General features: G+C 33.8%; 1 protein-coding gene and 1 pseudogene across 7 annotated transcripts in view; one reads left to right on the plus strand and one right to left on the minus strand.

Annotated features, from left to right (window-relative positions):
- Positions 1 to 371: 371 nt before the first annotated feature.
- Positions 372 to 27,678, minus strand: part of NOVA1 (NOVA alternative splicing regulator 1) — a 152,451-nt gene continuing 125,144 nt past the window's right edge. For all 7 annotated transcript variants that reach the window (XM_047864434.1, XM_047864433.1, XM_047864439.1 and 4 more), the window contains one exon: positions 372 to 5,848. In XM_047864434.1, coding sequence (XP_047720390.1) covers positions 4,844 to 5,848 — 1,005 coding nt within the window. In that variant the 3' untranslated portion in view covers positions 372 to 4,843. The remainder of the gene's footprint in view (positions 5,849 to 27,678) is intronic.
- LOC125167459 (60S ribosomal protein L21-like) lies at positions 13,721 to 14,197 on the plus strand (annotated as a pseudogene).

The following is a 27,678-nucleotide window of genomic DNA, read 5'->3' on the forward strand; positions in this document are numbered from 1 at the left end:
ATAACTTAAATAATTAAAACTAATTTGTGTTTAAAGCTATTTGCAGATTTATTAGAGAAACAAATACAAATATGCATTTCTACAGAACTGGTTTTTTTTCCAAAATGAGCTTAAAACTTGTTCCACAGTTTTTACTTGTTTATATATCTATGGTAACCCAAGTATTGGCTTCTGTACCACTTGTAATGAGACAATTGCCCTTCCATTGCAATTATAAAAAACTATTTAAAAAAAAATTCGGCACATACATGTTAAATATTTTTCCTTAAAAAAATAATCTAATCAAAATATTGAATACTTTAGATTTAAACAATATTTTATTTACAAATCTGATTTGATTACTTTATTAATTACACAAGGTAATGCTTCAATTTTCAAGAACAGTTTTTTTTTAATATATAGACCAGTGGAATGATATCTAGTAATATGTACTACACTTCATTTTTTTCAAAATTAACATGACAAGTTTTCTAATACTTTCATTTTTTTTGGAAAAAAATGTTATTTTATTGGGGCACATATCTGATGAAACAAAAAATAACATGCAGAATTCCAAAAATAATCTGTTAAAGTAATATGATACTTACCCTTTATGTAATAAGACATCTATGAACAACAGTGCATAACAATATTATGTATTCATGTTTATGAGAAACCAAGCAGGAGGCAAAATGAGTTCATTCTGCTTTCTAATCATGTGCAATTTCATATGGCTGTTTGCATCATTTAAATAAAGTGTGTACATTAAATTTCTAAGACTGCATTGCACCCAAAATTATTATGGATAGCCATGCTTGCCCTGTATTTAATGAGTGATGAATTTCTCCTACTAACAGAGTAACTGGTCTCAAATCGTGTCTGTGATGTAAATAGTATTAAATTATATTTTCATTTCTTTCAATTGCTGCCTTGGAAAGCAAAAATTCCCTTCTTGGAGAAGACTTACAGTAAGTAAAATTTACTTAAGGACTCAGTGAGGAATCAGCATGTGAATTAAGAATGCAATATAAGAATGGATTAAAAAAATGTGATTATCAGTACCTTTGTTGAAACCTATTACCACCATTAAAATTTCCAAAGAAAGATAGGGCCTGTAACATAGGGATTCCATTCATTGTTAAATTACTAAAATCTACCAATTTAATGCTTTCATACTGTTTATTTTTTTCCAATAGAAAAATAAATCTCATACATTAGAAGTGGTACACAAAAAACTGGGATAAAATTTATCAGATTCTTGATAGCACCATTTACACATTCTTAAAGTAAACATTAATATGCACTTTCTTAGAAAGCGATATAAATATATAATACAGGACTTGCTAACCTCTGTTAACCATCTGAATACGATGGAATAATCTATCTCTACTGTGCAGGTAGGCTGTGCATGGTGGTGTGGCAATATAATTTTAAAAGTTTGTTACAGATGTGATGGGAAGCTGGAAGGAGTCGAATAAGCAGAAAAAAGAGCTTAGATCTATTGTAAGCAATGAGTCGAAATGAGCCGTTACAGGTTAGAATTTATCTTTGTTTCTGATCATTCAATGAGAAAATGACTTCCACAGAAATAGATACATTTAACTGTTTCAGGAGTGGGGTGGGTGAGGTGAAGTAGGATTGAAAGTCCTACAGGTAATAGCAATAACTGGAAGTGCAGACGAAATTGGTCTTCAGTGCAAAGAGGAAGGCAGCCGTTTAAAAAGTCTAGGTGCAATGTTGTGGTGCTGAAAGAAAAGCTCCCAGTGATAAAGGAAAAAAAATAAAAACTGCAATGCAACTTCAAGCAGTAATTTTGTGGTGCTGAAAGGACAGCTCCCAGTGTTGAGGAAAAGATCTTGGATCTAGAATGAGGTGTCCAATCTGTATGATAAACAGCACACTGTGTCTCAGAGCGCCCATTCAATCTCAGTAAGTAAATGAAATATTGATTGAAAGTGACCCTGAAACAGAATGCATTAAAAAGACATAGAAAGCTGCAGAACTGAGGTAATTCGTATTCAGCATGTTCACCAGCCTCCCTATAGCAAAACAAGTCTATAAATAGTTGCATTTCATAAGATGTTTGGCCCTTGTATCATCAGTTTTCTCCATTTTGGATCAGTATAGCTGAACAGCCATTGTTACATGCCTACCTGTGGCAGTTTGAAGCCATACTAATTTTCTTGCAGTAAATTAAAGCATCACATCACAAATCAATTCTACATGGTCTATAAATTTCAGAGAATAACTTTTTAGACAGCATGAAGCTGATTTACACATAATGCACACAAACCCTTATCTGTTACCATAAATTAAAATGTAAATATCTTCAATTTAGCTTTCAGTTTTAACTAACATATAACCATGCCAACTAGCAAAAGTTTATAATTCCCATTTACAATTGAAATTGAACTGAGTGCATTTTCAGCAATACTAGCTAATAAAATACACATAATTGTTTAAATGGTTTGGCTTCAAAGTAACATTAATTCCAGATGAAATGCATGGGCTCCACAGTGGACTACTGGAATTTTGAAATAAAAGGTTGAAGATTTGCTAAGACTGAACAAAACATTTTAAAGACCCAACATTTGAAATGCTTCTAATACACATCCTAGATCACTTCCTTTCTCTTTTTCAACTAAGTGGGGCCCCAATCTTCGCCTTTGTTCACTGCTGACTCTGAGACAGCATGGTGAAAGAAATTTACATAGATATTATTTACTGTTAATGTATTATAAATGATCTGAGACTTGTGACATGCAAGGAAAAAATGAGACGGGAGACAAGTGATGCTACATGATGAACTAAGCACATTTATAATGATAAAATGAGTAAATATAATAGCGGCAATGCTAACCACTGATTCCACGAGATACACTATTTGTCAAAACTTACACAGCTACAGAGTATCGACGATAAATAGTCATTACCAATTAACACAGTTTACTACAGCTTTTCTCTTTCATTTAAACAAGCATATCATTCCCTTTTAAAATCATTCTCTAAATAAATATTTAGAGATAGAGAACTCTAAAATGAAATAACAGTCCAATGTTAAAAACTAAAAAAAAAATGAATCTACTCTTACAGTTTGACAGAAATGAATTATTAATAGTGGAAGGGGAAGGGATCGGGAAATAATTTCAAGTTCTCAATGTCCAAAAGTAAATTGCACAGTAAATCAATATGAAATGAAGAGTCCATATAGTTCAATGAACAAAAGGGAAAGTTCATGAGGACAAAGATCACAGTTCAGAGAGAGGCTGGACGAAATTCAGACATGGAGCATCACACTCATTGTTCTTTAATTGGTTGCACAGAAAGGAGCAGCTGGGATGCCATTTAGCTTGCTAGGATGGACGTAATCAATGGGTTGAAGTTGAGATGGAAGTAATTCTCTTTTGTAATTCAGTTGCTCAGCCAGATGATCCAGAGGTAGCCAGCATTTTATTTTTGTCCATTGAATTTAAGACTGCATGCACAGCATGAGGAGGTGCTTGGGGATGGATGCCCCTATGAGTGGCCTTGAGTGGGCAAACTCAGAGGTTAACAGATGGTGTGTCAAATGGCCTGGACAGTTGGCACTCAGGAGAGGTACAGAAGAGGGTGACAGTTGTTGGGTCTTGGGAACAAAGGCTTACTTTGAAATGACCTGTCAAAAAGCCTGACAAAGGTAGATCACACTACCTCTCAAGATAAACTGCCTCTTCTAAATAAGCATGCAGGAAATACTGTCTGGTTGGTGACATAAAAATGCTCCACAAAACATGCAAATTACCGAGTATTAGAAACTGCATTGGCTGCTAGCGCCATGCTGCAAAGACTCCATCATGGGAGCAAACAGCTAAATCACAGATAGCTTCACAGTAAAATCTACATTCACAATACTAATAGGTTTCTAGTGTTAACAAATTATACACAATTATAAGCTCTTAAAATGCAACATACTTATCAAGCAGTTGCAGATAATGAAACATTATCAGCTATCAATAATTTGTTGGCACTTTCACTTTTGTTTATAAAATTTCCAATACACTGTACCACAGTTATGTGTCTAAACAGTGAGGATGTTAATGGAGTAATGACTGTTCTACTGGCCAGGCGATGGGATCAGTAGTGAATTCAGTGCTTAAAAACAAATGTACAAACCTCTGAAGAGGTGGGACTCCATGTGAGAACTTTTGTTGAACTTACAAATGATGAAGAATGGGCCATGGCCAGCATGCAGCATTATTTCCATTGTCTAGTTCAGATGGAGAACAGGTGCTTTTATTGATCTGTAAACTTACCAATATAATTTTCCACAGTTTTAACCTTTTAAATATTTTACAGTGCTTTTATGCAACTATATTGCTTTTTGATCATTTTAAATTTAAAACTTATTTTCAAAATATTGTTTCCTACTTCACTGTGCCCTAAGCAGGAAGTAAGACTTACATGACAGTGCTTTGGCCTCACTCCATTTTAGGTCACTGACCCCACCATACTCAACCTAACAGTAGTTAATTTAGTGTTATCTAGAACTAATACTGAAAACTATACGCATATCCCTGTCTACATTCAATCATTAAACTACAATAATGCTGGTAAAATGGCAGGCTTAAATCTTACACTAGAAACACCTCTGACAAATATACACAAGCAAAGTATAGAGAACAAAACAGATCAAGAAAAAATTCTTTCTATGAAACATCTGGTAAAACACATATTATTTACATATACACATTGTCAACATAGTCGCATTCATTTGCATAATTATATATTAATAACAGAAAAACTTCACTTCTGCAAAGTACAGTACATCCTTCTTGAAAATGGGGTAAAGGAGGGGTTAAAACAATCTGATGTACAATCGGGGCACTCAACCCACTTTCTGAGGATTGGCAGCCCGAACTCCTTGCTCATATGTGATCCTTTGTGTAATTAAATACTGAGCAGCCTGTGTTGCAGCTGGTGTTCCAGTAATGGTTACCTTCCGATTCCTTGTGCCAGGTACGAATTCTCCTTTTTTGGAGATCTGTATCCTTGCACCAGTCAACTCCTGGTATTCCACTAATGTTTTCCCTCCTTTGCCAAGTATTGCACCAACTAAGTTTTCTGGCACTGCTATTTCAACTACATCCTTTGATCCATCTGTGGATTTTTCTGTTCCTAGAATGGCACTGGCAGCTAGGGGAGAAGCAGCTCCAAAATATCCATTGGTTGCAGCAGTAGCAGCAGCCAGGCTACCTAATGCAAATGTCCCCGCCGTACCACCAGCTGTGCTGCCACTGGCTGAGGCTTCACTGGCATAGGTGGCCAACAAATTGGCTGCTGCTGCTGCTGGGTTGGCACTGGCAGCTGCTGCAGCCAAGGCCCCTGTTGCTGCCGCTTGACTGAGACCTAAACCTAATGTGTTGAGATTATATCCGTAGCTGGCTAAAGTATTAAGTGCAGAGGTGATGGCCACCAGGTCATTGCCTGTGAAGCCAGATAAAACTGCTGGAAAGGCTGCAACGCCAGCAAGGTTAGCATGTCCTAATAGCCCTGCGGCTGCTGCAGCGGTTGGTAACACTTCAGCAGTGTTTGCATAAGGAGATCCGGTTGGATTGGAATTTGCCACTGGACCTGTAACATTGGCATAACTGATATTGAGACAGCTGCCACTCTGTGGATCCTCTTGTATCTTCTGGATGATAAGTTCAACAGCTTTTCGGTTTTGTTCAGGTTCTCCACTCACAGTGACAACCCTCTCTTGCAAGTTGATCCCATCAGGTTTCTGGGAAAGCTGCACCCAAGCCCCTGACTGCTCCATTATAGCCTTCACAGTAGCACCTCCCTTCCCTATTATCAGACCTGCTGTGCTGTTGGGAACTATAATCTTTACCTGTAATTAAAAAAAATACGTATAAATAATACTTCTGTTTTGCGCATATACATTATATTACTTTGCTATCCTAGCAAAAGTAAAATAAGTGAAAATTAATTTAAACATAATTTATGAAAGACAGAAATAGCACAACTTCTAAAGTGACTTTTATCACATTTTAATACACTTATCTTGTAAAATCAGAATTTTTAAAAGAAAATGCAATTTTCAGTTTAAAATTATTAAACAGAATTTTCCTTGAGATTTGTTGCATTTTGCAGTACAACTTATAAGAAATTAGTATGCTTTAAAAAGAGGGTATCATAACTATACATCAATGGCAACATTTTTATATAGCTTCAAAATAAAAATAATGTGGATATTCTTCACCTATTGTAGCTTTAAGAATACCTTTGGTCTAAAACATATAAAAACAAAGAGTGCACGATTATGATGCAAAGTTAGTAAAGATAAAAGTAGTAAAGTTCTAGCTTGAGTCCATTCAAAAAATTAATTTCATGTTCCTTATCACCTAGTAATTTTTGTGTTATTCAAAATTTACTTGTTTCATGACTAATATTTTCTGAAATCAATAATTACTAGTAGTATTTTGATTTTTCACCTAAACTGACACACAACATATAACTACAAAAATAACAAATATTTCTAAATAATTAATATAAAAAATTTCAGTCACTTTGAGGTAGGTCTTGAAGGCTATTTGAGAATATTCCCTGGCTGTTCTACTTAAATTTGTAAAATGACTATTTTAGTTAGATACTTTTCTTTCTGGCAGTAATAGCTACATTTTAAAAAATAGGGCTTACAACCATATTATCAAAGGTGACTGAAAAATTACTGGAGTCACATGAATACTTACAATGATCCAATGTGACCATATGAAGTATAGGCATTTTAGCTAATTTGTATTGAAACATCTACCCACGAAACCCAGCCTAGTTTGATTTAAGTACAATCAAATACTATTATAGAAAGTATAAAATCAGTAGGGTAGTTACCATAACCCCTGAAATTAAAATATAAATATTAAAATTTTTATTTTGGTGGCACAAAGATCCCCATGGTGTTGTTTTATGACTCCTTGGGTAGGTCAGAGACTGTGAGTGCTGTGCCACTGACAAAGCGCTAAAGGAACCGCCTTCCCCATTCTAGATATTAAAATGGGCAGGTTGAAATAATTTATTGAAAAATGAACAGGAATTAGTTGAGATATTCTATGAAATATTTCACCAGCTAGTTTTTAGCAAGTATTGCCATGCTGTCTTTAAGACAAATATTTTAAAGAAATAACAGCCATGCAATTTTGTTCTTGAAGGTAGCAGGCAGTGAAAGTATAAATTCAAATTCCAGACTGGGTCATCTCATAAATATGTTTACATGTATTAACACACATGTACATTCACGCACAACTTTTCTTTTCCACACCTATAACTGATAGGAACAGGATGTTATTTCATTCCAGTTTGCGTATAAAATAATTTCATTTTAAATGGAAACAACCTAAACTGTCTAGAAACATTTTTTAGAAATATCAAATATATCCTTCATATCCCCGATTAAGTGCATCGGATTTCAAGAGGTAGACAGAGAAATAATTTTTTAAAACATGTTAATTTGTTAATTTTGTTCACAGACCTTTTTTATAGAAACATATGTTTGAAATGCTATATAGTATGTGAGTATTAAAATTAGAAAGTTAAACCATGATTACCCCTTATATTAATTATAAAGATGAATTAGAATCATCCTTCTATTTTACTGTGCACATGAAGTATTGAGAAAATGTACTTTTAAGGGTTTAAATATGTGAATGTTAAATATGATATTTTACAAATAAGTACTTCTTTTCAAAATCAGAACATTTTTTATACAGTTGAAAACATTTATATACTGGCAAAATGTAGTGTTTTAACATAATTTTTATGTTTTAACACAATTTTTGCAAAGAAAAATATATTAATTAACCAAAACTTTCAAAAGAGCTGTTCTTCAATTAGTTTAAATTCTAATATCACTTTTGTTTTGCCCAGTGTAGTAATTACCTGCATGATTATAACCCAAGAAGAGACGAGCACATGAAAGTTTAACTATGGGAACTGTTCTACACACTGTCAATAAAAAGTAATGAAATATATAAATTTAAAATATCTTAAAATCGCCTTACGCTTCTATGAGATGTGGAAAGGTAATACTAATTTCTACTACACTGCACACCAGTCCACCAGTCTTCTACTATCTTTACTGTTCTATTCTTCCAAAAGAACTTCCAGATGTGTGCAAAGTACTTTCATTATTGCACATTAGTCTGTCCTTTCTTTTATTTGTCCCATTAGTCATTTTTCTTTCTTTTCAATATTCAAAGATGCTGAAATAATGCATAGTGCAGAAATGGTGTGTAAACTTTTCATAAAAGTAAACATCTTGCAAAATATCTGTCTCTTTGTAAACTGAAAAATGACACCATCCCATCTATCTTTATATTAAAGATATCCTTCTAATACAAATTAGACACACACACACACACACACACACACACACACACACAAATAAAGTCATCTTTATGTAATAAGTACTATTCCCTGGATTTTAGTTTTAACTATTTGAAATTATCTTATATAAAATACTGTCAGCCATAATTGCTATTTTATCAAATAGTGATGTGGTCCCCAAATTTTGTTGGTAGAACTTACATCTGTCCACATATAACTTAATAAGGGTGTGTTATGATTTAAGAGAAAGTATTAATGATTGCATATTAATATTAGTAGTAGCACTCCTTAATTTTAGATAGTAATAATTCTACATAAGATTACTGATCTTAGAAATTAAATTAAGAAATTAAGGAAAATATAAATATAAAAAATTATTAAATTCCAAATAAAAAAATATAAATACTGAATAGCCTAGCCAAAGGAACAGGTCGCCCAACTTTTGTTTTTGACCCAAGAAAATGAAAAAGCTCTCATGGGGCTCCTGAGTGACTCAGTCAGTTAAACGTCTGACTCTTGGTTTTGGCTCAGATCATGATCTCATGGTTCATGAGTTTGAGCCCCATGTGGGGCTCTGCGCTGACAGTGCAGAGCCTGCTTGGGATTCTTTCTCTCTCTGTCCCTGTCTCCCTCTGCCCCTCCCCTATATGCTCTCTCTTTCTCTCAAAATAAATAAATAAAATAAATAAATAAATACATACATACATACATAAAATTTTTAAAAGATGTGGAACCTTTAAAAAAAACCTCTCAGATTTATACTTTTTTTCTTGAAGAATTAAAAAATATGTATGTATCTATTTGCACACTTAATATGGACACTAACAAGAAACAGACTCTGAAAATGAGAAGTTGAGACAAAAAGAAAAATGAATCCATTTGCATAGTGTCTCAGAAAAGTAATGTTCTAGTGCCATTTTATGTGTCAGGCCAGAGCCAAGAAGTGAGGCACTACTGTGGAAGCCTGGAGATAGCAGGCAACTGAATAATGGGTAGGGTAGGGAAGAGAAAAGGAGGGTGGAAAATTATGTAAGATGGTCTACTTGTTTATTTCTTGGATATAGGAATATAGCATTTACCAATGAAAAAGTCTGTGCATTGATAGCATTTGCAATACTGACTCACATATGTATATGCATACTTATCTCTAAATCTTTTTTTTTAATGTTTACTTTTGAGAGAGAGAGAGAGATAGGGCACGAGTGGGAGAGGAGCAGAGAGACAGGGAGACACAGAATCCAAAGCAGGCTCCAGCACTGATGCATAGGGCCACTTGTACCCCAACGTTCATAGCAGCACTCTCAACAATAGCCAAATTATGGAAAGAGCCTAAATGTCCATCAACTGATGAATGGATAAAGAAATTGTGGTTTATATACACAATGGAATATTACGTGGCAATGAGAAAAAATGAAATATGGCCTTTTGTAGCAACGTGGATGGAACTGGAGAGTGTGATGCTAAGCCATACAGAGAAAGACAGATACCATATGGTTTCACTCTTATGTGGATCCTGAGAAACTGAACAGGAACCCATGGGGGAGGGGAAGGAAAAAAAAAAAAAGAGGTTAGAATGGGAGAGAGCCAAAGCATAAGAGACTGTTAAAAACTGAGAACAAACTGAGGGTTGATGGGGGGTGGGAGGGAGGAGAGGGTGGGTGATGGGTATTGAGGAGGGCACCTTTTGGGATGAGCACTGGGTGTTGTATGGAAACCAATTTGTCAATAAATTTCATAAAAACAAAACAAAACAAAAAAAAAAAAACAAAGCAGGCTCCAGGCTCTGAGCTGTCAGCACAGAGCCTGATGGTGGCTCAAACTCACGAACTGCGAGATCACGACCTGAGCCAAGGTCGAATGCTGAACCCACTGAGCCACCAAGATGGCCCTCTATACTTATTTCTAAAGAATTGAGAATAACAATAATAATAATAAAGCTGGGTCCTAGACAGCACACAAGTCATTTGGTGTAACATATACCAACTAAATCAGACATAATGTTGACAGTTATAAGTCAGTTTTCAGAACTATACTCTAGACTTGCTACCATCAATTCAATCTTTTATGGAATACTGAGTGGCCCAGGTCCTGTGTTGGGAGTTAGAGATAAAGGATATATATGACAGTGCTCCTACCTGTAAGGAAATTATAGATTAGTTGTAGAAAAAAGATGTGTAAATGCAACAGTGCAGTGAAGTCTTAAAAGTGCTGGTATATAAGGGCATGAAGAGTACAAAGTAGACACAAAGCCTAACTGGAAGGGGAAGGAGTAAGTAAGAAAACCTCTGAGAGACAGTGATTGTATTTATCTAAATGTCTTTCACATTTTTTGTGCTATAAGAATCCTATTCTCAGATCTACCCTATGACCCAGAAATTGCACTGCTAGGAATTTACCCAAGGGATACAGGAGTGCTGATGCATAGGGGCCCTTGTACCCTAATGTTTATAGCAGCACTTTCAACACTAGCCAAATTGTGGAAAGAGCCTAAATGTCCATCAACTGATTAATGGATAAAAACATTGTGGTTTATATATACAATGGAATACTACATGGCAATGAGAAAGAATGAAATATGGCTTTTTGTAGCAATGTGGATGGAACGGGAGAGTGTTATGCCAAGTGAAATAAGTCATACAGAGAAAGACAGATACCATATGTTTTCACTCTTATGTGGATCCTGAGAAACTTAACAGAAGACCATGGGGGAGGGGAAGGAAAAAAAAAAAAAAGGTTAGAGAGGGAGGGAGCCAAAACATAAGAGACTTAAAAACTGAGAACAAACTGAGGGTTGATGGGGGGTGGGAGGGAGGGGATGGTGGGTGATGGGTACTGAGGAGGGCATCTGTTGGGATGAGCACTGGGTGTTGTATGGAAACCAATTTGACAATAAATTTCATATTAAAAAAAAAAGAATCCTATTCTCTATTATCAGACATTCCCATAAGGTTGCTCTCTGTTATCTCTGTGTTGGAGAGCTCCCATTCGAACCTAAACCTATTTGAATAGTAATCGTGTGCTTAAGTATTGTTTTTAAAGAAAAAAATCTTTACTTAAATTTTCCCTATTCCTAGACTTATAATTATGTATTATCAAATAAACATGAGATAAGATTAACAATATAATTATACTAATTTTACTAGCATCAACTGCTTTTCAGGGGAAAAAAAAAGTAATTAAGTGACTATTTCTCTATGTGCAGCCAAAGAAGAACCTCTATTGGAATCCAGTATCAAAACCACTAAATAGGTAGGTTTTAATGTTGATATGTTTCTGATTAAAAATAAGTATTAAACAAATTTACTTCTTTGCCAAATAAGACCTGTAACTCATGATGGTTTTATAAAACAATGAGAGTGTCTGTAGTCAAATTTCATCATCACGGCAGGAAAATTACCTATTTCATAAAGCCATACCTTAATATACATGCAAAACAAGGTCCATTATAATTTAAGATATCTCAATGAATAGTATGTACTATTTTATTTAGGGCTGCCATATTATATAGCACATATGCATGGACTTACATTGGTAAAGCAATGACTATCAATAGTGGATACTTTTCATTCATTCATTCGTTCATTCACTCACTCATCCATCCATCATCTGATCTTCCTTCTTCTGGCAACAGACCCCAGTTTTCTTTTGGAGGCACCCTTTCTCATTCTTAGCACATGTGCTTCAGGTAAGGCTGACAACTTTCCAATGCTCTAGCAGTGGAAACACAACAAAGCCTGACACATCAAAATTCCCACACCCCTGGCAGGTACTGATTTGGGATTAAGAACATGATCCAGGATGGCCCAGTAAGAGTTAACCTGAGAATCTGGTAAAACTTATGGGACAGAGATAGTTGTATTTCTAATCTAGCAGAGCATAAGCCTGACAGTAGTATCTTGCCACCATATGGAAAGAGAAAAAACCTGACTGAAAAATAAAGTTAACCGAGATAAAAGGAAACTCCAGAAATGGAGAGAGAAAATTTCTGACAGCATTCTGGCATCTGAATCTAACCATGCCTAAAGCCTGCCCAGATCAATGTAATTCCCTTTTTTAAGCCACTTTGAGTTGGATTTCTATAATTTAGAACAAGCCAACTGGTATATTAGAAACTTTTACACTCTTACTATATCATACATTATTTGCCTATCTAAAAGAAATAGTACATTTTGTTGTATGTCTTGATGCTTTAAAAATCAAGACATTACCAAGATATACCCTACATGATCTAAAAGAATAAATCTCTTTCATTTCCGTAATGTACACCTTTGGCTGCTGAGGCAGCAATTAGTAGTGTTCAATGAAGATGCATGTGTTATTTGGGGATCTATCTTGAATTGCTGACTAAAGTAAATTGAAAACATCTTTTCCTTTGATTATAGATTTTATACCGATTAATAACTGCCTTCTGAAAAGTGTGGATTTGACAAAATATGTACAGGATTGCTACATGAATACAAAATATTGAAATAAAAAAAAGCAACTCTTCTAACTTTCTAGTAGTCTGTTTTATCTTCCCACTTTTGATAATCAAATCAAAGGCAATAGTTTTCATAAACATGCATAGTATCACTGTAAATGCCATGCTGTCTTTTCTTAGATATCTTCACCCTCTTTTTCCCCACCACTACCAACACCAGGTATGAAACCCAGGAGCCATCTGTGCCTTTTCTTGCTCCCTAGATGTCTACATCCTGTTATGTACTATTGATTTTTTTTCTCTCTGAAATGCTTCTTTTAAGACTGGTATACTATGCTGAATCCAAACTTTACCTTCTAATTCTTGGATATACTCTATATTCATTGTTTTTCCATGTCTTTGCTTATTGTTTATTCATTTGTCCCAACTGACTGAAATGTTATATACCTATATTCCCACACTGTTCTTTACTTGAGAATGCATATTTTTGCCTCCTTAAATCTTTTATGTCCTGTAAGAGCAGTTCAAATGCAATAGCGCTTGTAAACTCAATCCTGGTTCTCTAAAGAAGTGTCAAATACTTCTCTGTATTTCTTATTATGTTACTTATTCTATGCTGGCTTATATTAGCATGCAACAGATATTTATCTCTCTCACAAAATTATATTTTCAGAAAGCCATTATCTTAGTTTTGGATTTATTATTTGCACTTAATTGACATGATCAGTTGGATAACTGTTTAAAAGATAAAACCAAAAAGTAAAATATAGATTAATAAGAACCAAATAATAAACTATTTAAAAGATTCCATCATGGCCATGCAATTGTGTGTATGTGTGAATGTGTGTGTGTAAAAATAAGACATCCGGTTCTTAAAACAAGAATAACTTTACCACCTCTAAAATCCAAAATTCAAAGATTATCCTTTCAACTGGAACCATCATATATTAGTAATTCACCAAAATGATCAACACAAAGGGAAAGAGAAGTGCCCGTTATGTGTTCTCTAGAACTTTTAGAAAACATGGAATTGTTCCTTTGGCCACATACATGTGAATCTACAAGAAAGGTGACATTATGGACATCAAGGGAATGGGCACTGTTCTAAAAGGAATTCCCCACAAATGTTACCATGGCAAAACTGGAAGAGTCTACAATGTTACAACAGTACTGTTGGCACTGTTGTGCACAAACAAGGGCAAGATCCTTGCCAAGAGAATTAATGTACATATTGAGCATATAAACCACTCAAAGAGCCGAGATAGCTTCCTGAAGTGTGTGAAGAAAAATGGTAAGAAAAAGAAGGTAGTCAAAGAGAAAGGTACTTGGGTTCACCTGAAGTGCCAGCCTGTCTCACCCAGAGAATCACACTTTTTGAGAACCAATGGAAAGGAGCCTGAGCTGCTGGAACCCATTCCCTGTCAATTCATGGGATGATATGTGTAAAAAAAATACCTCAAGACTAAAAAAATATTCAAAGATTATATGGCAAACATACTAAAATACACAAAAAGATAAATGCATAGATGTTTTAATCTTACAAAATTACTGAAATCAGTAACTCTCATAGATTTATGGTTACTAACATTATGAATGGATGTTGTACTGTGTCAAATGCTTTTTCTGCATCTGATGAAATGATCATATGGTTCTTACCCTTTCTTTTATTAATGTGGTGTATCACATTGATTGATTTGCAAATATTGAACCACACTTACATCCCAGGAATAAATCTCACTTGATCGCAGTTAAATGATTTTTTAATGTATTGTTGGATTTGGTTTGCTAGTATTTTGTGGAGGATTTTTCATCTATGTTCATCAGAGATATGGGATTGTAGTTTTCTTTTTTAGTGGAGTTTTTATCTGGTTTTGGTATCAGAGTAATGCTGGCTTCATAGAATGAATGTGGAAGTTTTTCTTCCTTTTCTATTTTTAGAATAGTTTAAGAACAGGTATTAACTCTTCTTTAAATGCTTGGTAGACTATGCCTGTGAAGCCATCTGGCCTTGGATTTCTGTTTGTTGGGAGGTTCTTGTTTATTTATTTTTTTATTATACTTATTCAATTTCTTTGCTGGTTATTGGTCTATTCAAGTTTTCTATTTCTTCCTGTTTCAGTTTTGGTACTTTATACAAATGGTGTTGCAAAAAGTGGACATCAACATGCAAAAAAAACTGGACCACTTTTTTACAGTTAAGTAAAAAACCACTTTTTTACATTTTATGTTAAAAATGGATTAATGACCTAAATGTGAGGTAAGAAACCATGTAAATCATACAGAAGAACACAGGCACTGTGTTCTCTGACATTGGCTGTAGCACTTTCTTTCTAGGTATGTCTCTGGAGGCAAGGGAAACAAAACCAAAATAAACTACTGGGACCTCATCAAAATAAAAAGCTTCTGCATGGTAAGGAGAACAATCGACAAAACTGTAAGGCAAACTACAGAATGGGAGAAGGTATTTGCAAATGGCAAATATACTAACCTGGTTATACTAACCTGATAAAGAGTTAGTATCCAAAATATATAAATAACTCATAAAACTAAACCCTGAAAAACAAATTCCAATTTAAAAAAATGGACAGAAGACATGAACAGACAATTTTCCAAAGAAAAAACACAGATGGTCAACAGACACCTGAAAAGATGCTCAACATCTTTGATCATCAGGGAAATACAAATCAAAACTACAATGAAATATCACCTCAGGGTTCCTGGGTAGCTCAGTTGGTCAAGCATCTGACTCTTGATTTTGGCTCAGGTGATGATCTCAGGTTCCTGAGATCGAGCCCTGTGTCAGGCTCTTCGCTGACAGTGCAGTCTGCTTGGGATTCTCTCTCTCCCTCTCTCTCTGCCCCTCTCCCGCTCATGATCTCTCTCTCTCTCTCTCTCTCTCTCTCTCTCTCTCTCTCAAAATAAACGAATAAACTTAAGAAAAAAGAAAGATAACCTCACACCTGGTCAGAGTGGTTAAAATCAACAACACAAGAAACAATAGGTGTTGGCGAGAAAGAGGAGAAAGGGGAATCCTTTTGCACTGTTGGTGGTAATGAAAACTTGTGCAGCCACTGTAGAAAACAGTATGGAGGTTCCTCAAGAAGTTAAAAATAGAACTACCCTACAATCCAGCAATTGCACTACTATTTACCCAAAGAATATGAAAATACTAATTCAAAGGGATACATGCACCTCTATGTTCATAACAACATTATCTACAATAGCCAAATTATGGAAACAGCCCAAGTGTCCATCAACTGATGAATGGATAAAGAAGATGTAGTATAGGTATTCAGCCATCAAAAAGAATGAAATCTTGCCATTTGCAATGACACGGATGGAGCTAGTGAGTATTACACTAAGCAAAATAAGTCAGAAGGACAAATACCATATGATTTCACTCATATACAGAATTTAAGAAATAAAACAAACAAGCAAAGGGAAAAAAAAGAGATAGGGAGGCAAACCAAGAAACAGACTCTTAACTATAGAGAACAAACTGATGGTTACCAGAGGGGACGTTGGGTAAAACAGGTGATGGGGATTAAGGCATGTACTTGCTGTAATAAGCAAGCTGTATGGAAGTGATGAATCACCATATTGTATACCTAAAACTAATATTACACTGTATGTTAACAACTGAAATTTAAATAAAAACTGAGAAAAAAAATCACTAACATTATAAGAACTAAATGATTAAATATGCACTGCATGCCTTTTCTTAAATGTTCATTGATATATATTATGTTTTTCCTATGATACTTCATAGTTTGTTACCCCTTACCCACTAAGGTTTTGTGGCTAGGCTTCCTTAGCCATAAAAATATAGTCAGATTGGTTCTAAAAGTCCAGAATACAAATATATTAACATTTCCTTGATTATGTGATGAACTGGATCAATTAATAACATGACTCAAATGACAGTTTCTACTGAGTCATAATCACAATTCATAACTGGTGCAATTACCTCCTACCTCTTTGCCTTGGTTCAAGTAATTACATTTTTACCTCAGAATAATTAAAAGTTTATACTTCATTTTATATCTTCTTTCAAAGAGCCATACTCTATTTCCCCTTGTGGATACAAGATATGAGAGAGAATGACAGACAATACACCTCTTTTCTTGTGTGTACCCTTGGAAGAAGACAAAAACTGAATGATAATCCCCATGAAATTTCTAAAGGCAAATAAAGTTTAACTTAACTATTTTTTACTTCATACATTTTTTTCACTTTGCCCCTTGAAGTATTATTCAAAGTTAGCTTGTTTTTGTTTTTTTTTTCTTTTCCTTTTGATGACTGCTGCCTATGTTAAAGACACATCACATCACATTCCAGACAGGGATACACTTAGGTATAAGAAAAATAGGAAAAATCATTTTTTATAGGAAAAGAAAAGCACTTTAAATGATTCCTATTGAGATGCTAAATGCTCTAGACATAATTACGTCAAAAAAGAAAAATACCAGAAGTCAAACAACTATAAAGAAACCATAAAAGTTGTAAATACTAAACTATTTTAGGGCAGCCTATTATTTACAAATGAAAATAACTTGCAGTATTGTCTTCTTAATGCTTACTAAACCATATTTTACTAAAATGAGGTTAAATTTCTTGAACTCCCATTTGTCAACATCATCTACATGTCAAATTATCAAAAACCTCTTAGAAATCATTATTAGTATTACTATTATTATTTTAAACCATATCTTCTTAGACAAACTGTTTTAGAGTTTACATAATAAGATATATGTTCAGAATTCTTAATTCCAATTAGTTAAAAGATGTACTTGAAATATTTGGGCTTTTAATATGAAAACTAATGCTTTTAATTTAATATTTTAAAAGCTGTAATGTCAATTTAAAAAGTGAAAAATAGCTATGAACATTAAAGGAGGGGTTGTGTTCACAGAAGTGGATGATGAAAAGGTATGAAAGATAAGGATAGAGGGAATCAAGAATTCTACTTTGGATATTTTAAGTTTGAAATCCTCATGAGACATCTAAGTGATGACAGCAAGTAGGTGATTGGCTATAGGTCTGGTGATCATAGGAAATTTGAGGTTATTTAAAACAACAGAAATGGATAAGGTAATTTACGGGAAGGTAAAAGTGAAAAAACTCATTAAATAGTGAACAGTAAAGAACTTTGATAAGAAAATAAAAACTGCTAAAATCAATCAGAGATATTTAAAATAGAGCAGCAAAATTAATCACTTAAAAAAAAGTGAACCATCTGTGTCTCCCTCTCTCTCTGCCCCTCCCCCGTTCATGCTCTGTCTCTCTCTGTCCCAAAAATAAATAAACGTTGAAAAAAAATAAATAAAAATAAAAAAAAGTGAACCAAATGTACATGAGGTAATGGTCTAACTATTAATCATTTTTTTAAATTTTAATGTTTATTTACTTTTGAGAGAGAGTGCAAGCGAGTCGGGGAGGGGCAGAGAGATAGGGAGTCACAGAATCTAAAGCAGACTCCGGGCTCTGAGAGGTCAACATAAAGCCTCACATGGAGCTTGAACTCACAAACCGTGAGTTCATGACCTGAGCTGAAGTTGGATGCTCAACCGACTGAGCCATTCAGGCACCCCTTAATCTCTTTCTTTTAAAAAATGTGTAGTATTATATATTACCTCTTGGAAATCACTATGGAGAATACATTAAGTTATAAAATGAACTTAAGCTTTGCCTTAGTGTCTATCTCTCCTTTTGTGATCCTTCTGGAAAATAACCCAGAACACGGAAAATATCATATACAAAGAACAGTGTACAGGCACTGCATGGAATTATAAAATGATGTGGAAAACAACACAAAATTCTAAAATATATGTAAATGTGTATGTAGAGTTTGGATTAAGTAGTGTAAAATTATATGCAGGTAAAACTGAGATGAAGGGAATAACAGAGACTGAATTTCAGGTGACATTTTTTTCCCCCTACCAGGTAAACTTTGTCTTATTTTAATATTTTAAAAGCAGTGTAATAAAAGGAAATAAAAAAGTTACTTCCAAATTAAACTGCTGAATAAACAAATTATGTAAAAGTAGAATAAACAACATATTTAAAATAGTTTTAATACATTTCTTGGTACTCACTGCACAATTATTTATTCAGTGCCTATGGTGTGCCAGGTACTGGTGCAGATGTTGGGGATTTTATAGAAGTCAATAAAAAGAATTAGATCTCCCTCTTATGAAGCTTACAGTCAGGTAGCATCTATCATAAAGACTACTAAATATTTAAATTTATATTATACAAGTAGTTGAGAAATGATAGAAAGGAGACTTAGAAAATACTTTTAAATTTTAAAATAAGGAAGCTTAAAGTCATAGTTTTAAATAAGAATCATGTAATTAAAATAAATACCTATCTAGGAAAACCAGAACGTTAATGTTAGAATTTAAAAATTTTTTAAATTCTGAGTTTATTCATGGATTGATTTAATATGCTATGATATAACCAAACTAATTAGATATTTTCAGAAGTAAACATCTCAACTATGTTTGAAAAATCAGTCTCCACTTAAACTTCTGTAAATAGATGAATTTTAAAAACTTGCATAATTTGGACTTTTAATTTTGTTTTTTCAAATTTTTGATTAAGCCATATTTACCATTAAAATTAAATGCTATTATTTAGTTGAAAAGCTTGATGTGCAATATTTTTTACCTGATTTAAGCTACTTTGAAGTCAAATACAGGTGCTTACAGGTATTTTATATTTACTAATCATCCCAATACAACACTGCTTATATTTGATTTTACCAACAATTTTTCTGAAGCCAGTACTTTTTTTTTAAAGATAATACGTGTTTTCATTTCAGTAACATACTAGTAAAGTTTGATAATGTACTATCACAAGTGACTATCGTTAAGAATATGAATATTTCACAAATTATTCTTAATTAACACTGAAGATAAACAAATATTAACATAAAAGGCTACAGAAGAATGCCTGTAATTTAACAAATTGTATTATTAGTCACAAAACTAAGCTCTTTCCCTAAATATGGATTGAAGTAGTTCACTTCTAATATTTAATAAATCATAAATAAAAACATTAATTTTGTAACTTCTATTACTTGGCTCAAAACAAATTGCAGTTAGTTAATAAAATAGAGCATTTCCTTTTCCAAAATATTTTTAAAGAGTATCTTAAAAAAATAGTATCATCTAATGCAAGAAAAAAACAATAGCTAAACCAAACACTTAATAAAATGAATCATAAAGGTATTAGGTTTAGAAGAAAAGATGAAAATGATCAACTTATTATCTCCTAGGATATTCCTTAATCAAAGATAAATTAGAAAAGTCAAAAATGAGAAATAATTATTTATTCTATAGTGAATAGGAGTCAAACTGTCTAATCTGGCAAAACTACTCTTATCTGAAAGAACATGCAAAAACATTCACATGCTTCCAATTTCTAAGCATTTTAAAAAGTAAAATATTGAAAATAAACTTGATAACTACCCCTTTTATATGGCTTTATTTGAAAGATTACAAAAAATTCTATTGAACTGTACGTGCGTGTGCGCGTGCACACACACACACAGAGCAAGAAGACTAATACACATTCCAGAATACAGAGCATTAAATGCTTTGGTTATATAAGTGCATGTATAATGTGCTGTCTTGAGAACACGCTGTGGTGTAAGAATTACTACAGCTATGACTGCAAGAAAAACGTTGATGAAATAAATAAAACACCTTTACCTAGTAGGTAGTCCAGAAAGACAGATAATTGCAAATCTGCCTACTCATGAGCCAATGCCCGAGTCATGTATGGGATGTAAAATAAACGACATTACAGAGTGACTATTTCATTCTTTTCCCCTGAAGTATACCACTTTTTTTTCAATCTGAGTAACTGTAAAGCACTAGATTTTCCATAAACAGGAATATATCTTCATTTGAAATTGTACCTTCAAAAGGGACTTCGGAAGGTCAAATAGGCTGGTATTTACCATAAGGTGTATTATGCAAACATAAATTAGGTGTTTTCAGTAGCAATTCTTAACTTGCTCTCAGGCAGATCCTCTGATTCCCACCATTGGGTGTGAAGAACACACTATCTACAGCATAGCAAACTAACTTAGAAGCTTGCAATGGAATGACTATGGTTAGAAGCATTCATTTAACCCCTTTCCATAATTTTTGTAATCTGTATATAAAGATATACAACGTAAGAGAACTCCTAATCATTCCTGGTAATCGTCAAGGACTATTAATGGTATGTGAAAAGATAATCACCCTTTGCATAATAACTCTTCATAGATTTAAGTTGTACTAGTTATAGTTAGTAAACTCTTATTGTTTTCAATGCTAAACCTAACACCCACCCTTCAACTTTTGCACAAATCAAATATTTTTTCTTTAATTTATTATTTTTCAAATAAAGTATGTTATTTAATGAAAAAAGTCTTAATAAACTAAAGTCTGAGAGAAGAGACAGTGTAAGTATAGTACACAATCATTTTAGTCAACTAATATGCATTTTTCATATAGTAAACAGCTTCAAGAAACATTTCTCTAACTCTTTAAATATAGACACCCAATTTCATGCAAGATCTATTAAGTAAGTATCTCCACAGGTATTTCTGATGTAAAAGTAGGATTGAGAACCTTTGATGTATTAAGAAAAATATTACATATAGTACATAATTTGATATAACTTCAAAATATGAAAAAAAATGTCATTTCCTTTGTCATTTAATAAATGTCTCGTCTAGGCCTGAACCCTCTCTATGTAACCCTTCTGGAAACTCAATAAAGCATTCCATGACTAGAAAAAGGAAGAGTCAAGTAGCTTAAACAGATATATAATGATAAAGATGGTCCAGTCTTTCTCTTGGAAAATTCCCACTTTATATTCTTCAAAACACAGTATATACCACAACTGAAGTCATTTTCTCCATCTTGTTTTACATTCTCAGTTAACATTTTAAAAACAAAGTAGAGATATAAACAGAAAAAGTTAATCATGTTCATATTCCTCGTCATCACCCTATGATACATGCACACAAGATGTTTTCTATTAAACATAGGGCCATACGTTTCTTAGCAACTTAGTATTCTTTAGATAGTATATTATGAACACTATTCTTAGCCAATTTATGTGGCTCCAACTTATTATTTTTAATACCATCACCCCATAATATTCTGTAATACCATTATTTATTCAGTCATTCTCCTGTTAGAGGTCAGGTTGTTTCCCAACTGTTGCCACTGCAAATAATACTATGATATACATCCTTGTCTCTATATTCCTAAATATTGGTGCATTAAGTTTTACTGGATAGATTCTCAAAAGCTGCAATATTATAGCACTTACATCAATATTGTATAAGAGTGATTATTTCCTATATCCATGCCAGCACTTTAAATTTATAAGTGCACATACACACAGATTATTTGTTCCTGATCCATGTGCATTATTAACACACAGAATTTTATCTGTTGGTTAAAAAAAAAGTATAGTTTTATGATGTTGATTCATCTTTCCCTGATGCCTAACATCCTTTTCTAAAATGGATTAAAATGACACTTAAATATTACTCTGGACCAGGCAGTGTTCTAAGTGCTTCTCATGTATTCATTCATTTAAGAATCATAACAAACCTATGAGCTAGGGCTCCGTTGTTAGTCACATTTTAACGATGAGAAACACACATGGCAAAGTTAAAGATGTTTCTTCAAATCAGAAAATAAGAAAGCAGGAAAGATTTGATTTGAAGCCAAAGATTATGATTCGAGATCCCAGTTCTCTTAATCCCTAAGTTATACTACCTTTCTTAATATAAAATAAAACACAGTAAATTCTCATATGTACTTGGATTTCTGGAATTTCACTGATAAATTATACCTGTTTGTGTTAATATCACACTCCTTTTATTATGATAGCTTTAGAGTAAATTTTAATACTGAGCCAAGTAAGCCGTCCCACACATATATTATTTTTTTGACAATCCTTTTATTAATAGTTTCCTGGTGATTCTTAGGCATTTCTTTTTCATATGAATATTAAAATCATTTTGCCTTTGTTTCTAGCTCCCACAATACCAAAAAAATTGGGGAGAAAATGAAAATTACAATACATTTACATTTTAATTTAAAAACATTGCTATTTCTATATTAAATTTTCTCTTCCAAAATTATTTTAAGTCTATTCATTAAGGAAGCATTTTATGTACTTATATGAAAATTTTACCTTCTCTTAATATGGATTCTATCCTTTTTTTGGTACAATTTATTCTTGGAAAGTTTTACAGATTTTGATATGTATATGATATATACTAAGAAACTTCACTCATATAGTAGCAATTTTTTAATATCAACAATTTTATAAAGCTCATCCTAGTAGTAAGCACAATACATAAACTCCAATGTGTAATAAATACAATTCCCTTAAAATAAAAATAATAAAATCACTTCTCTTAAAAAGAACATTTGTATTTCATTATTTTTCTAGAACTTTCTTAAATACACTTCTAATGAACACTACCCTGATATTACACACATGTGCACACACACACCAAGTCACACACATACGCTGAAGGAAATGAAAAGTTTTTGTTGGAGAATTATGACAATACCTGAGACAAGAGCCTGACTAGCTTTCAAACTGTGTTCTGAGTAAAACAGAAGTCTAATGAAGAAAGCTATGTCCCGTTAATTTAATATTCAATTTATTTATTCAATAGAGAAACACATAAATAGAACAAACTGGTGGTTGCCAGCAAGGAGGGGGTGGGCAGATAGATGGAATACGTGAAGAGAATTAAGAGTTACAGACTTCAAATTATAAAATAATTAAGTCACAGAGATGCAAAGTACAGCATAGGGAATAGGATCGATAATACTGTAATAATATTGTGTGGTGACAGATGGTAACTACACTTTTCATGGCACTGTGTAATGTAGAGAATTGTCAAATCATCAATGTTGTGTACCTTAAACTAATATAACATTGTACATCAACTATATTTAAAATATATTTTAATAAATGTATTAAAAAACAAATATTATTAAATTAACTAAATTGCAATAAAAAATTTAAAAGCATCCTTATTCAGGTGGTTTAGATCTTTAGAGAACTGATGTTCAAAATTTCATTTGAAGGGATTTTCAAAAATAAACTCATTTTTTCAAAATTTTTTAATGTTTATTTTTGAGAGAGAGAGTGTTTGTGAGTGGGGAAAGGGAAGAGAGAGAAGGAGACACAGAATCCGAAGCAGGATCCAGGCTCCGACCTGTCAGCAGAGAGCCTGATACGGGGCTTGAACCCACAAACTGTGAGATCATGACCTGAGCCAAAGTTGAACGCTTAACCAACTGAACCACCCAGGTACTCCTAAAAATAAACTGACTTTTTAAACATACAGGCTGTAAGCCTATTTTTCCTCCTAAGACTAGTCATTCAACAAATATTAATTGAGAACCTATTATGTTGCAGGTTAGTGCTTCTGATACATGAGAGAATAAAACAAAGATCCCTGTTGTCATTCATCTTACTTTCTACGAAAGTGAGAGAGACGATGCACAGTGAGTATGACAATAAACAAGTATGTGGTATTCTATGAAGGGATGGAAAAATACAGCAAGACAAAGGGAATTAGGAGTACTAGAAGGAGGCCAGTCTGCAATATTACATAGGATGGTCAGGAGGCCTTATTGAGAAGGCAAATTTTGAAGTAAGACTTGAGGGCTCTGAAGGTGTTAGCCAAGTAAATCTCTGAGATAAAAGAATTTAAAGCAGAGAGAAAAGCAAGAACAAAATACTGAGGAGTGAGCACACCTATTGTCTGCAAGGAAAAACAAGCAGGTAAATTTGGCTGAGGCAGAGTAGTAAGCAGGTGAGGTAGGAAATGAAATGAAAGAGGTAATGTGACAAGGACCAGATCTTGTAAGTTAATGGGTATCATTTTTGGGATTTCGGCTTTTACTGAGTGAAATGGGAAACTATCACAGATATAGGCAAAGGGGGAAAAAAACCCCACCAAAGCCTGACACATTTTTAAAAGGAATACAGACGTGGTATAGAACAAACTTTTGGATAGCAAGGGTAGAAAAGGTAGGAAATCCTATATGGAGGCTATTGCAATAATACAGGCATGGACTAGGATAGCAGTAGATATAACGAGAAGTGATTAAGATTCTACCTCTATTTTAAAGGCAGAGTCACTATTATATCTTATAGAAACTGGATTTGGGTTATGGAAGAAAACAGGTGAGGGTGAATCTAAGATTTCTGGTTGGAGCAAGTGGATGTATGGCATTGCCTCTACTGAGATAGTAAAGGTTGGTAAAGATGGAGCAAGGTTAGGGTAGTTTTTTGGACTGATGAATTTAAAATGTCCATTAGATATGCAAGCGGAAATTGCTGGATGGGAATCTGGATACAGTCTATAGTTTCTCAGAGCGGAATTAAGGGATAAATATGAACCCAAGTTATGTGGGACCGGTATCATACAATTTTAGGGGACATCTTTGGGAAATATATTCAAAGTAATGAACTTAAAATTAGGTACGGTGCCTTGTAATAAGCTTGTAGAGGTGAGAAATCTTAAGGCTTAGCTTCATTAGTTCATAGTAAAGCTGCCTCTCACTGACGACATAAATTTTGCAGATTGTTAACATATGAAAGCCATGGTATCAGATAAGGAGAAACAAAGTATAAACCCTAAAGAAGTTGTAAGACATGGAGATTTCCAACATTAAGTGGGATGAGGAAAACTAGCAAAGAATTCTGAGACAAAGCACATGATATGATGCAGGGGTAAAACCCCAAGTGTGTAGTATCCTGGAAGGCAAGAAACGAAAGTTTAGCAAGGCAGTGGAAGTGACGAATTATGACAAATACTGCTAATAGGCCAAGTAACATGTGTACTGAGAATAGACAACTGGAATTAGCAGTGTGGTCATCACTGATGTCCTTGGCAAACACAGTTTTGGTGAAATGGTAGAGGCAAAAATCTTGCTGGAATGGACCTAAGAAAGAATGGGAAGGAAGAGACATATTGGAAAACAGAGAACAGAGAAAACAATTTGTGAATTTTGCTACAAAGGAGTATAAGAAGTGGGGCATTAGCTAGTCGGGAGAGTGGCATTAAAAGTTTTGTTTAGTCTTTTAAGATGGGGGAAAAAACAGATATTAGCATGCTGATGGGAATGATTCCATAGAGACAAAAAAGTGAAAGATAATAAAGGAGAGGGAAAGCAGAATTGCTGAAGAGATGTCTTCGAGTAAAGGAAAAAGGATGAAGTTTAGTGTATAAGTGAAATTACTGGCTTTAGACAGGAGAAGGTAAGAGAATGTAGAATATGTGGGTATTACGTTTATGTTTAGTGTGAGTTTGTGCAAGTTTTCCTTTGCTTCAGTTTTCTCAGTGAAGCAGGAACTCAGATCATCTGTTGGGAGTGAGGATGGAGCAAGAGATACTGGAAGGTTTGATAGGGGAATTCTTAGAAAGCCCCAGGATCTGCCTCCTTGGTGCTACATTTTGTGTAATTCTCTCCATTTGAATGTGGGTGGAAACTGTGATTTGATTCTAATCAACAGAATGTGGCAAAATGATGGAATGTCACTACTGTGATTATATATTGTATAGTAAAGGAGGTGGGAAGTCACACATGTGATTCAGTTCAATATGTAAGATTTCATCTTGCTAGCACACATGGGAGAAAGATTTTCCTGCTGGCTTTGCAAGATGTAAATAGCCATAGTGGAAAGTGCCTACTGTACTGAGGGTCATACTGCAGGGAACTTGGGCAGCCTCTTGTCGACAGACAGTAAGAAGTCAGGGCCCCTAAGTCATACAACTTCAAGGAACTGGATGCTGCCATCAACCTGTATCAACTTAAAAGCAGATTAGACTTCAGTCAAGCTTCTAGATGAGAATGCACTCCATCCGATATTTTGATTGCAGTTTTGTGAGACCAGGAGCAGAGAAGTCGGCGAAGCAGTGCCTAGACTCTTGACCTATGGCAACTACAAGATAATAAATGGGTGCTGTCTGAGCCACTGTGTAACTTGTTACACAGCAACAGAAAGCTAATACAGGTTGAAAGAAGAGAACATATGAAATAGCCATCTAGAGAGTAAAAAAGTAAATGGGCTTATGACTTTGAGAATTAAGGATTCATTTGATATCTACAGTCATGAATTTAAAGAAAGACCAGTGGGTTTCATCTGTGTTTTCCTGTAACCATAGCAAAGGTGCTATACATGAGTTATCTGTTTTCATTTGTTTTATTATATTTTGAGATATGATTTCAAATTCATCAGTAAACGAGTGTCCATAAAGCAGATGTTTCTGCAATTGTTATTTTTCCTTTTTCATGAAATTTAAGAAGAATCCTAGGTGAGCTAACCACCAGGAATCTAAAATTAAGGCTGGAATTTAATTTTTGGCACCAATGACTGATTAACAAAACCATTTTGTTGAATTTTGAAGTGAATAAAAAATTTATTATCAATAACTCAGAACAGATCAAACCTCTTTTTTTATTTTGTTAAGTTTTTAAAAAACACATTGCTTAAAGAATCTACTTCTATTTATTATATCTTTATATTTGCTTCATATTTAAAATTTCACCTGTTGGAAATTTCAAAGTTGCACTTTGCAATATGCAACACACACAAAAAAAAGTGTAAGTTATAAAACTATTAGCCCTTATAACTTTTCTTTCTCAATAGGGAAATAATAGCAAGATGATTTATCACTGGAGAATGCATGACTTAGTATTCTCACTAGAGGAGAAAATAACTGTAGTGTAGTTTAAACTATCTTAAAAACCACACAGAGACTGATTACAGAAATATTTTGGAGTTAAAAAAGCAGGAACACTAGTATCTTAGAATCCTTTTTTAAAGATAAAACTCAGTTTTAATAAGCTGTATGCTGTTATTCACCATCT

This window comes from Prionailurus viverrinus, chromosome B3 (genome assembly GCF_022837055.1).
Source record: "Prionailurus viverrinus isolate Anna chromosome B3, UM_Priviv_1.0, whole genome shotgun sequence".
Classification (NCBI taxonomy): domain Eukaryota; kingdom Metazoa; phylum Chordata; class Mammalia; order Carnivora; family Felidae; genus Prionailurus; species Prionailurus viverrinus.